Source organism: Dicentrarchus labrax, unplaced genomic scaffold (genome assembly GCF_905237075.1).
Source record: "Dicentrarchus labrax unplaced genomic scaffold, dlabrax2021, whole genome shotgun sequence".
Taxonomy (NCBI): Eukaryota; Metazoa; Chordata; class Actinopteri; family Moronidae; genus Dicentrarchus; species Dicentrarchus labrax.
In genome coordinates this window covers 3460104-3473791 of record NW_026136702.1, presented here as the reverse complement: position 1 = coordinate 3473791, position 13688 = coordinate 3460104, and the positions used below count along the sequence as shown (strand labels likewise).

General features: G+C 40.9%; 1 protein-coding gene across 1 annotated transcript; it reads left to right on the top strand.

Moving 5' to 3' along the window:
- Positions 1–5269: 5269 nt before the first annotated feature.
- opn3 (opsin 3) lies at positions 5270–12269 on the top strand. The gene is made up of 4 exons (XM_051375408.1): positions 5270–5713; positions 8239–8558; positions 10742–10993; positions 11491–12269. Exons 1-4 carry the CDS (start codon positions 5287–5289, stop codon positions 11761–11763), a joined length of 1272 nt encoding a protein of 423 aa, XP_051231368.1. The 5' UTR covers positions 5270–5286; the 3' UTR covers positions 11764–12269.
- Positions 12270–13688: the final 1419 nt, after the last annotated feature.

Below are 13688 nucleotides of genomic sequence, written 5' to 3'. Positions count from 1 at the left end.
CAAATTAAAGCTACATTAGTCACAAACCTTGACTGGACCCTCAAACTCATGTGGCATCTTGCCTGAATGTACTAAAAAGTGAAATATTAAGAAGTTTTAAGATTCCCTAAATCTCTGCTGAACATAATCTGTTATAAAGTTCTTCTTTTTTTTGGCCTTTATGCCTTTATTTGATAGAGACAGCTGAAGACAGACAGGAACGGTGGATAGAGAGAGAGGGGATGACACGCAGCAAGGGGCCGCAGGTCGGATTGAACCTGGGCGCCGGCTCTACCGACTGAGCTAACCAGGCGCCCAACATAGTCTGTTATGTGACTTTACCTGTCTACACTATTCATATGACTACTTGATTATATATGAAATATTATTTAATCTTTATACATCTACAATCTACATTTTGGGGTAGCAGAACAGGCAAATACGACATTGATATTTTACCACCTTATAAAGTTGTTCTGGCTCATGTATTAGCAAAAATATAGTAATTTACACACAAAAGACATGCAACATTAGCATTAATTTGAGCTGTGTGTTTTGGCCATGAGATGAATGTAAATCTAATATTAACTCTTGCTCTGTTTTGGTCTCCAGTAAGAGAATCTCCTCTTTAGCTGTTAAATGCTCCACTATGTTGCTAGCTAGATGCTGACTTTATCTCTCTTTAGTTCTGGCCAGGTAGCCTAAAGTGAGTTTATTAAAGCTTTCAGTTAAAAACAGCTTAAACTGCTACGATAGAAAACAGGGTTGAGAGCTGAGAACTGAGGGTTTTTTTATTATTTAGCAAAAGGCTGTTAAATGTTGTATGCACTTTATAGTTGGGTAATAATTCTTTGTGGGTTCATTACTGGAAGCGATTACACATTTGATCTGTTTTTGTATATGAAAAATATTAATCAGTGTAGCTTTGAATATGTGGCATTTTGGAAATTACCTCTGCATCCCTCCAGCAGTCCTTGATGACGCTGGCCTGGCTTGAAAACACAGGGTGCAATACCAGACACCAGCCTGACAACAAAACCCTTTTGGACCTGTGCCTCCACTGGAGGAGAGAAACCTCCAGGGGAGGAAAACAGATCTGAAGCATCCAAGAATACCTCCACTGCTCCTCTGTGTCTGAGAATAGACCTCAGAGTCAATGATAACCTTTTTATATGTCTCACTGTGCCATGTTAATACATGTTTTAGTTTACATTTGTGATGCTGTTGTAGCTCTGAAGTAATACTTATTCCTAAATACACACACATCTATCTCATCCAATTACTGTGAGAGCAAGATATAGTTGACTGTAATGAATTATTCATAACTCGATAAAGATGCACCACAAAGGTTAGCGTGGTAATCTGGCGTCTGGTGCTCTGAATCGCTTTAAAAGATTATTTCTTGACTTCTGCCGACATCATTGCCCGCCATAATTATGTTGCATTTTGCGGGGGCAGAATTGGGCCACCAATCTGTGAGTCACTGTGAATACAGTTTAATTCTAGCCACCCTTGTGGCTGCGTGGAGTTTGACTTGGGTCTCATGAAACATTGAAACAAAGTGATTAAAGTAGTTTAGAGGAAAAGAAAAGAGATCTTCATGACTTGTTGCAGAGCTTGTTTACATCTCTATTTAATCTTACCCTGCAATAACCTTGACTCTTTTCCATGTCAAAGACAAAGACGCTGCAGGACTCAAACATTCACACATTTTTATTCCTAAGACAGACAGAAGAGCTCCTTTGGCAAATCCTCAGCGACACTTTGCAATGACAGTGAGGAGGAACGATGATAGGTAACGATAAATGTCTCTGCCGCTGAACGACAAGTGTGATAATGACAATGACAGCCTGCAAGAGAAATGTTCTCTTACATAAACTACTTAGCTTCATGATATTAATAAACTGTTTAAATCCAACAGCACCAGGCTGTCAATGCTTGAGCATTTTAGCTGATACAAAGGGGTGAAAACTGATGTGAGAAGCTAAAAGAACACTTTCCTTTAACTCATGCAAGCACCGAGAGCTGCGCTTTCCCCTGTCCTCAACTTCCAAGTTCATATTCTCCTTTCTGTTAATCCCTCACTGAGAGCGGGGATTATATAACACAATAATTTGAGAGAAGCTGTTTTTGCATTATTTCTACTTAACATTTAAAAAGGAGCAGGCGACATGCAGCTGCTACAGCAATGAATGTGGGCCACATGTAAGTCAAGAGGCTCCTACAGCGGCAACGTCAGGAAATCAGTCGTGGACTTTTGAAGTAGCTCATCAGGGTGATCACCACCAGCAAGTCTTGCCTGAGTCATTATTTGGGTAATTTGAAGAGTAAAGATAGAGACATATAGTTGGTAAGAATGAAATTAACACAAAGGTAAATGAACCATATTTAAATATATTTAAGAATATTTCATCTGAAACCTTAACTCAGAAGATTAGACCAGTATTTGCTTTAATGATTACTAGTTTTACTGTTCTGGCAGTTTCGTAGATTCCAAAACTTTAATAGTTTTACATTTTGGATAGTTTTTCATGATATTTGATTTATTTTTATTGTCCAGAGGAAATCACAGGAAGGTAGCGTCCTCTTCCACTGTAGAATAGACAATCCATTTCTCCCATTTTCTAAAGTTTGCTCTCCATCATCCTTTCCATTACAAAGATTCCTTTAACAATGTCCATCCACGGCTTCAGGTTTGGAGGCTCAGGTTTAAAAAAAGCAACAAACAATATTTTCAACAGATACCATTATGTTTTAATAATCACATGAGGATCATTTTCACAGTGCGTTCGGACCTTTATTTAAACGTGAAGGAAAAACTTAAGCATATTTCCAAAAAATGTTATTCAATTCCTTAAACCCCGACTAATCTGTCTCGTAAATGATTCACTCACCTGCTCTGGCTTTTTTTTCTGGTGCAGGATTTTGCATTTTCCATTTAAAGTAGCCTAAGGATTGTGCTTTTAATTTCCAATAAAGAATAAATGTTTTACGACTCAAATTGTCTTTCCAGCAGAATGCAAAGATGGAAAAAGTAAACAAATGAACACCTTTGGCCTGCAGCCGTGTACCCATGCATAAAGGTGGTTTTAATGATTATATAAGCCCCGATAATCACCTCTTCTCTGCAGCTCCACACCAGCTCCTTCGCAGGCAGACGTCAATTTACTCAGCAGCAGGATTGGACAGTAGAGGTATAATGATACTGAACTGTGTGTAGACATGCGAGCGGTGGTTCTAGAGAGCTTTCCAACATCTGAAGTGCTGATGTTTGTGACAGTGAAAAGCCACTTAAAAATTCATCATAGAACCGATTCACAGTACAGTGAGTGTGATGCTACAGTAATTGCTTCTCAGGGGGCACAGATGTGTGTGTGTGTGTGTGTGTGTATACAAGCAGATGGACTTTGCTAAAGAGCAAAGGCTCATATGCTCAGAGATTAACTTTAATAAGACTCCACTCAGTAGAACCTGTTTATGTTAATCTCCTCTCAATAAAAAGAGTGAGAGAAAGTAATGGGAGGAGAGGGAGAGATGAGAAAGAGAAGAGAAATACTTTGATTGTAAGTTTGACCTAGTTGCAGAAACTCTGACCAGACATAAAAAAAAGCATGAGAGGAAACTCAAACAGAAGCCTTTAACATATGAACATTATGTCAGCAGGAATGGAGTAAGCAACAAATAAAAGAGGGACGCCTCCACAGAATAACCTTGACCTAGGTTTGAAGACTCTCTTTTCAGTAAAGTCTGACATTTAACGACATGGAATTGTTGTATTTGAACGCTGTTCACCTATTTATTAATTTTTTATTTAGCTATTTCTTTGGAAGTGTTGCTGGCCTGAACCTACGTCTTTGGATCGCCGGTGATGCAACTGCTTTTCAGCATAGCAGCGTTATTACACTGCTGTTCTTCTGCAGCAGTCAATATTAATCATAAAAAAGCAATGACTCGTGCTAATATGGACAACAGGAAAATGAACCACTGACCACAGCAGTAACAGTTCCCCTTTATAACGTCTGTGGTGTAAAAAGGAGAACACATTTTATCACAGTGCCGGACTACAGCAACGTCAGGATTTTATATCAAAATGAGCTTCATCTGTACCTCAAATTAAATACATTCAAACTATGAATGAACATCACAAGTGTGTCAGTGGGTGAGCTGGAGCATAATTAAAATGTTCCTAGAGTATGTGTGTCATGCACATCCCCAACGCACACTCTCATGTTATTCGAGAGAGATCCGCTATTTTGAATCAAACCTGTAGGCACAGAGAAAATGAGGTCAGAGGCAAAACAACGTCGCTGCAGGAATCCAACATTTCAACATGGTGACATTTTCTGTGTGGACACAAAACAAGATGACGGGTGCAAGAAGAGCACCTCGAAATGTCACAGGAGGCACAGACACACACAACAAATCAGCCCACTGAGTGTCTGTGGGTCTGATAAGTTGGGATGTGAGTTTGACCACTGTCAGGCCTTCACACAGAGGCTCCCAATACTGGAAATGTACACACTAATGACACTTTTGATCCTGGATATGCACTCCCCCCCCTTTTCCCGTTGTTTACACGCTCTCTATCTTACAGACCCCTTTTCTAAAATGCCACAGTAATAAAAAGGTCATAAGTTTACTCTTTCATAATACAGGAGCATAATTAGAGCTGTGTAGCTGCTCACTGGCTAGCTGCTGCAGATGAAAAAAAAAAGCATCTGTGAATATAAACAGATGTTAGTGTTTAGTTCAGTCTCAGGCAGAACAGGTTGCCAGTGTTCATAAAAGAGTGTGTGTGAATTATTAATGATGAGAAACTGTAATCAGCCTCCAGGTCTCTGCAATAAACCTCAAATGAATGTAATGAGTCATAAATCACTTTATACATTTAAAAACACCAGAACTGTTTCATTACAACACATCACTGTCTTGATTAAACTGAATGCGACATCAGTTTCCCCACAGTTAGTCACAATAAGACGGGAGACTTTGGTTTCAAAATAAAAGTATGGAATATTTAAGTATATACAACATGAAATATAACTGAACTACTGCATCATCTGTCCATGTATTTTATGTATATACATCAGAGGGCGCTTTAGAAACGTTGTTCATAAATGCTCCTTCTGTATTTTGTCCAAACGCAGCTTTAAAAACCACACAATACGGCGCGTGTTCGTCGCTGAACATGTAGGTCCAAAACGATTTTACTCTGAAAGCACAGGCGGAAACGTAACGTTGATGAGCTGTGTGTAATGACGGTGGTACATTGACCCAGTTTCAGCAAACAGCAGTGGTTTGGTTTGAATGAGCGGCGCGGGGAGCGCGTGGAGGAGCGGCGGTCTCTCGTGCCAAGGACGCGCGCACTCACACCGCGCGCAGCACAATGCTGGAAACCAAGTTTTTATCCACGCAATGAATCCTGCCAACGAAACCAGAGCCGAGAGAAGCGCAGAACATTATATTTTTGCTGTTGGCACCTACAAACTTCTCGCGTTCACCATCGGGACCATTGGAGTATTCGGCTTCTGCAATAACGCGGTTGTCATCATACTCTACTGCAAATTCAAGAGACTCCGGACGCCCACCAATCTGTTACTGGTCAACATAAGTTTGAGTGATTTTCTGGTTTCTGTCATCGGAATAAACTTTACGTTTGCTTCGTGCGTCAAAGGCGGATGGACTTGGAGCCAGGCGACATGCATCTGGGACGGATTCAGCAACAGCTTATTTGGTGAGAGATTTAAAGTAAAAAGAAGAGGAAACAGTTTGTTTATAGTATTTGTTTTACATATTATTAATGTTGTCACATAAACTTTTTATTTAAATAGTTCAGCATGAGTGTTTTAAACTGTCTTCCCCATAATTATTTATTTTATTTATATATTAAAATCAGACTTAATCCACAGTATGAGCAGCCTAATGTAATATAAATATGTAGAAGAGGTGAGCTCATCCATTATATAGATTCCTTTATAACGCATGAAATTATTTTTATGAATTAATGTAAATAATCACTTTTTTCTCTTTGCTCTTGTGCACATTTGCTCAGAATGTGTGGATGCTTAAACTATGTCATTAACAGTTTACTGACCCTTTTGTCTCCCCTCTGATGAGCTGCAGTAAAATCTAACGACCTTGGATCCCTTCTAATTACATACTATCTTCCTGTTTATGTAAAGTGAGCATATTCTGCACACCCCTGCTGCATGCGGAGGAATCTTTATGTCTTCAGCGTCCATTTTACTGTGACATGATTCCCTATTTATTAGCAGCACATCTGTGTTCAGCAGTGAAGTGTGAATGGACACTCAGGGTCATTCTTCAGGTCCCACCCCTGTAGGAATTACAGCTGAGGAGGATGGATGTGTGATAACGAGCTCATTAAAGCGGCCCCTCAAGGTGTTTCAGTAAACCAAACACTGAGATGGCAGTGGACAGTTTGCCCTCTTCTTCTGGCATCTTTTTGTCCTTTAATTGACATTGGCTTCTTTGCCTGCCTCTGTCATCTGCTCTGCAAATATGTCACAAATGAGGATTTCAAATCAAAAAGTGTGCAGTGGTACATGGAGAGGTTGGTATGCTCTTAATTTATACCCAAATATATACAGCCAAGAATAAAAACACCCTGTGTTATAAACAGTGACATCTAAGGCTATTATTGCATATTTAGTTCACCCAAAAATGGTACATTAGCATCAGTGCATTGTCACTTAGCTTCTGCTGCTTGACTTCAGGGAGTTAAAGATCATTATGAAATTAACATTAGCCACAGAGGAGGTGCAGATTTTCTGATCACTAAGTGCCCACAGACGAGTGAGAAACTACGTAATTGTGCATTTTGAGTTAATTATTCCTTTCTCCTTACTCCATACACTCATGAAAATTGGACAGAGGGGATTTAGAAGTGGCTATACACAATGCACACTAAAACATAAGTGGGTATACTCCATATACTTGCATATACCCGGCACTTTACATCCATATTTATTATTTTAATCCAAGATATCTTTCATCATTAAAACGACATTGAGCAAAAAGGATGTCCTGCTTCTGCCTTGGCCCACACTCACTCAAACCTGGCAGATAATGGACATTTCAATTACAACCCCATCCTGAGAACTCACCTGCCCCCTCCCTCCAGTCATTCACAGCACAGCACAGCAACTGAAGATGTACTGTGTGACATTTTTACACGTGAAACGCCAAGGTCACGCAGTTGGCCATGAGTTTGGTATGAACATCACAAATCTGGAGAGCCTGGCTCCCATCGCGCAGATTTGGAAGTGTACAAAAATAAATCCCCCAGCTCTCTCTGTGTCCTCCAGTCCTCTGTACGCGAACATGCCGTCATCTTTTTTCCTTATCAAATGCCGTTACTCTGCGGAGGGTGGTGTCAGTGCGACCACACACACACACACACACACACACACACACACACACACACACACAGGCCACAGAGGCTGCAGCAAGAAGCCCTGGCAGTTCTGTCAATGCGTGTCCATCCTGCTGAAACTCTAGCTGGCTGGCTGTGGCTGGAGTGCACAACCTGAAACAACTCGCTGTATGGTGCGTTTGTTATTTATGTGTCTGTTCAGTGACACCTGTGTTACTCCCATTAAATCAGGAGATTAATGAAGTCCAAACAGGCATGAAGAGGGTATTGGAGTATGTAATTGGAAGGATTCATAGGTTATGTGATGTGTATTGACTAAAAGGATACGGAATCAATTTGAGATACCAGACCAGGACTCTGGATTACAGATAGAGCTGCACAATATGATGTTTTTACCATACCATACCATATAGCCCTAATTATAGATGTGCTCTTTGATTTAAATGCCATATAAAAGCAGGAACAAAATTATCCACAATGTAGGATGCATACACCATTAGTACCAAACCACTTCAGTTTGTGTGGAAAAAGCAGATGCAGGTCTTAGAGGTTCCTGTGAGTTTTCAAGGATTCACAACAAACTGCTTGAATGTGATGTTCAGAATTTAATCACAGTAAAGTAATTTCAGTGTGCCGTGGTTAATTGTTGCCCTCATCTGAGGTGGCCCTGCGACCTACCACGATCTGATTGCTACTACTGGCCGTGCACGAGGAAGTGTTTTTCTCATGTTCAGAAGTCTGTTTGTACAAATTATGATGAAACTCTTTAAGTCCCAAGTGACGCTGAATAGCCACTGACCCAGATCCTGCAGCGAGTGCTCTGCATTACTCAGCGTGGTTTGTTTGTCTCCCTCCATTGCCAGGCATCGTTTCCATCATGACTTTGGCTGCCCTGGCCTATGAGCGCTACATCCGGGTGGTCCATGCACAGGTGGTGGACTTCCCCTGGGCGTGGCGGGCCATCGGCCACATCTGGCTGTACTCCCTGGCCTGGACGGGGGCTCCTCTGCTCGGGTGGAACCGCTACACGCTGGAGATCCACCAGTTGGGCTGCTCCTTGGACTGGACGTCTAAGGATCCAAATGATGCCTCCTTCATCCTCTTCTTCCTCCTGGCCTGTTTCTTTGTGCCTGTGGGAATCATGATCTACTGCTACGGGAACATCCTCTATACAGTGCAAATGGTAAGTCATGCAGATGTGTTTATGTATTTATTATTATTATTATTATTATTATTATTATTATTATTATTAATATTTACTATTGCATCTCAGTGTCACACTTTACTTTCAGATCACACAACTAACTGACATTTCACATGCTTACAGTGCACACAACAGTCAGCCCCTCCAGCACCACTGACATCAACAGACATTTCATCTGCTTTCATTGTTTTTATTTAACCATTTAATTAAATCTCCATTGTGTATCATTGAGGAGGATCTAATGGCAGAAATGGAATATAATATTCATAACCATGGAATCCGCCATGTTAAACCACTGTGTTTCTACTGAAGCCCCAAAGGTCACGTTTTTGTGTATTTCATGGCCACCGCAGTTTCTCCATCAAGCATGTAAGGGAAGTGTGAAGCGAGGGAGTTGCGATCTGCAAGTAGATCCTACACACTGGATTTTTAACCAGGAAAGTCATTAAGTACAAATCCCATTTACAGCAGCCTGGCAAACTGTGTTGACTGTTCATCTGCTTTCAGTGGTTACACATCAGCTGACATTTCAAATGTGTGTATTTTTTTGCTCAACTGCTTTAAGCTTGTACAATTTGAGTGACGCTTTGCGGTTTTCACCTTCAAACAGCAACAACAAAAAACTGTTCTTATACAACCAACTGCTTTCAGTGCTACCACCTCAGCTGACACTTAAACAACACTAAAGACTCAGTTATAAAGACTCTTTTATAACTGTTATTTTTTAGCAGTGAGCACTTACAATTTCTTCAGAACATCTCGCCTTTTCTAAACAGAGATGTGAAATAAAGGATAAGATGTATGACTAATATACTCTGGACATTATTACTTTCAGTCAAAGTATGTACAAATACAGACTTTGCAGACTCTTCTGGATTTTTATTTTAATGAAAAGAATCTCCTTGACCCTCGCTGGCCGAGTGCCTTTCATTTCTCTTTCATTACAGGCTCCATTATCATAATATGCTTCTGCGGCTTCAGGGCTCGTCGTGTACTGTACTGTGGAAATCATCGGAGAGCTCATTGTTCCTTGTGCCTGTACTGAGCTATAGAAGTGCAGCCTTTGAGTGTCAACACATGTCATCAGACACAGGAGACAGTCTGGTAATATATGACATGTGTGGAGGCTGTCAGGATTAGAGTTAAGCATTCACAATAATGATTCCTGCAAAAAAAAAAAACGCTGGAGAAAGTGTGATAGAAATTTGGGAGCCACGAGATTCTCTAATCTGTTTGTGCCACTGAGCAGATGGCCACTCAAGTGTTTAAACAGGATAGTATGTAAGCAAACGTGTAAATTAGAAAACCACCATGCACTTCTAATCAAATGACCCAGATGTCTGTCTGCATCGCAGTTTGGTGCAGCTGCTATCATTCCTTCCTGCAGTATTCACAGCCTTGTAGGAAGTGTGAGCTACTGCTTCCTCTGAGCCCCGAGCTCGAGCACCACAAAACTCCTTGAACACCTCAGAGACCTGTGAGGACTCCTCACACGTCACAGCGTTTTGGGAGATGCTATGAAAATCTTCAAAGTGAAGTACACTGAACCCTAAAGAGTATTTTTGGCTTGATGTTAAAGCAGCAGACATCAGAAAACAGCAGAACAGTACAACATTAACATGGAAATAGATTGTAGCTTCATAAGAAATGTGGAACATAAATAAAAACAGACATTGTGCATTCATGAATAAAAATAGATGCTTGCAGTGATTCAATCCGCTGCTGTAGACTTGTCTTGAGGGAGTCTAGAAAATTGCCATATGCTCTATTGTCTCATCCCTTTAGCTGAAGGGTGTAATCTAATCTATAGTGTCAGTCACCCAGTCTATTATTGAAGTATTACAACGTTGAGCTTTAAACTATTTCTGAGATTATTGAAATAATGCTGTACAGTTCTCAAAAACACTTTACCCCCCAACCGACAGATAGCAGCGAACGTAAACCGAGGGCTATGATGTTACAGTGCCTGTGATGGATGACAGATCCCATTGTTCTGGTTGCTTAAAAAGTAAACCTTTACTCATATTTTATGCATATGGGGGGTTTTATTTATACTAAATTGCAGTGTATCACCTTGCTTTTTTTTGTATCGCAATATATCACAATATATTGAATCGTAACCCCCCTCATGATAGCGTCTTACTCTCTCCTGTTTCCTTTAGCTGCGCTCCATACAGGACCTCCAGACGGTTCAGATCATCAAAATCTTGCGGTACGAGAAGAAGGTCGCTGTTATGTTTTTCCTGATGATCTCCTGCTTCCTGATGTGTTGGACGCCGTACGCTGTTGTGTCCATGATGGAGGCCTTCGGCAGGAAGAGCATGGTCTCTCCCACAGTGGCCATCATCCCCTCGTTCTTTGCCAAGTCCAGCACAGCCTACAACCCCCTCATCTACGTGTTCATGAGCAGAAGGGTTTGTAGTCCTTAAGTGTTAAGTGTAGTCCTTGTGTTTTAAAGTGATCAAAGAAACTAGTATTTTATGACCATTTAAGGGAGCATATTACACAAAATTGTGAAGAATTTGATTTCCCAGATCTATTTCAAAATAAAAATAAAAATCTGCATCAAAATATAGTTCCTATGGGCGCCCGGTTAGCTCAGTGGGTAGAGCTGGCGACCCATGTGCCGAGGCTGAGTCCTTGCTGCAGCGGCACAGGGTTCGAATCCGACCTGCCCCCTTTCCTGTCTGTCTTCAGCTATCCTATCAAATAAAAGCCCCAAAAAAATAAATACTTTAAAAGAATATAGTTCCTATAAGTGTGTGTAGGAGTGGTATTGTCATTAACACTAGTCTTGCTGGCATCCTTAGAGGCTGATATCTTGTGTGTTTGTCAAATGAGTAAGGAAATTATGCCGTTTCATCCCTTCTATCTCTTCCCTCTGCTTGTCCTCCTACTCATCCTCTCACAGTTCAGGCGCTGTTTGCTGCAGCTGCTCTGTTCCCGCCTCTCTTGGCTGCAGCGCGGCCTCAAAGAGCGGCCCCTCGCCCCGGTCGAGCGCCCCATCCGACCGATCGTCATGTCCAGGGCCTGCAGCAGGAGGGACCGACCCAAGAAGAGGGTGACCTTCAGCTCCTCCTCCATCGTCTTCATCATCACCAGTGATGACTTCCGCCACCTGGATGTGTCCTCCAAGAGTGGAGATTCCTCGGGGGTTAATGTCATACAAGTGAGGCCACTGTGATCCACAAGGACTGGACTTATCACCCCACCACTCCGTATGCCTTAGAACTTAAAATGCAATTCCAAGCCAAAATAATCCCGTCTGACCTTTCTGGACATTTCTGCGTCCACGCACGATTACAGACTTGCTACAACTTATTGTAAATATCCAACTGTCAGCCCAAGATCTCAATTAAACAGTGTTTTGTCTAAGCAGGTAGTATGAAAGTGTGACATCCTCATCTAACATCAGCCGTGGTTATAGATGTAGTATTGTTTCTCTTGGAAAACGAATCACTATAATATCCCACTTATTATACGGTATGTGACGACTGCAGAGCTGTGTCCGGTATTCAGAGGCCAGTGGTTTTACTAATATGGATCAACATGTAGATTTTTTTGGTTGGTACCCAACTGCAAGTGTGTAAAACGTAAGATGGAAAGCCTTAGTTCCTTAGCCATGGACCATAATACACAAACATGACATTATTGTGTATGGATTCAATAAAGAGATCCTATTTTAAGCAACCTAGATTGTGTACCTTATCTCATTGCGATCTAACTCTCCGGTGTGACGGGAGCAGTCGCTGTGAAATGACATTTGGTGGATTTATATGTAGGAGGACTAGAGGAGTGTAATTAGATAAGAGGAGATGAGACTGGAACCTCAGTATGCTCCAGTGAGAAACTCCTTTCATAACCTCCTGGGCTGTCAGCTATGAATAGACTTGATGAATGGATTTCCATAGCTGATAAAACCCTTGTTCGGTGAGGATGTGTGAGTGAGTGAGTGAGTGAGTGAGTGAGTGAATGGTCTTTGTTTACTGTTTAGTTAAAAGAATAGTTTGACATTATGGAAAATCCATATTTTTTCCTATTTGTCAAGAGTGAGATGAGAAGATTGATACCACTCATATCTGTAAATATGAAGCTATAGCCATGATGGCTAGCCAAGCAGCTTTGCTGTGAAACAGAATCTGTTTAGAATTAAAGATTGAGACATTACTGGAAGATGCATGGACAACCCTAACCTTCAAAATCTGTGTGCTCAGTCCCTAATCGTAAAGGATGCAAACTGACATATGCATCTTGTTTGTTTAACCCACACAAAAACCACCGTAAACCCATAACTTTTTTATACGGATTAAAAAACTTATATAAACACGTTAATTGATTCCTTTTAGATATTTCTTTTACCTCTTTTACTAAAACGACAGAAACCATCTTTGGGAAAGATTTATTATGACCTATACTGCAGTCAGCGACCAGGGGGCGATGGAGATAGTTTGGCTTCACTTTTGGAGAGCTGTCATGTCATCATCTTTATATATGTTGATGCTTTAGACATTCAGGCTAGCTGTTTCCTTTTGTAATGCCAAACTAAGCTCACCACCTGCTGCCTGTTGCTTCATGCTGAAAGGACTGATATGAAAGTGGTTTCTGTCTTCTCATCTAACTCTCGGGAAGAAAGCAAAGAAGCGTATTTCCCAATATATCAAATACTGATTTAAAGCTACAATCAATATTTTTTAACAATTCAATTTATCAAATGTGACAATATGAAAGGTTGCTTGTACAGATGAACTTACAGAGAATTATCTGTAGCTCCCTTCACCTTCACCTCGTAGTTTCAGCCCATAGTTTAGCTGTCCAACTTTATTGTTTTGCAGCAAAAAATCTCTAAACACCCGTCGTACTCAGCACCAAATGGCAGAAAGATGCTTTTAGAGACTAGCTGATGAACATAGTAGAGCATTTAGCAGCTGTAGAGTCAGATGTCTCTCTCAGGAGTTGGTGGAGAACAAAACAGAGTTAAAATACACACACCTCCAAGTGAAGGCTAATGTGGCTTCATGTCTGTGAACTGTTAACAAGGTCAGCGACTTTAAGATGAACATCAGTCATTGTTGTTTTCCCAACTTGTTTCTGCTGTTCACATTATTGCAG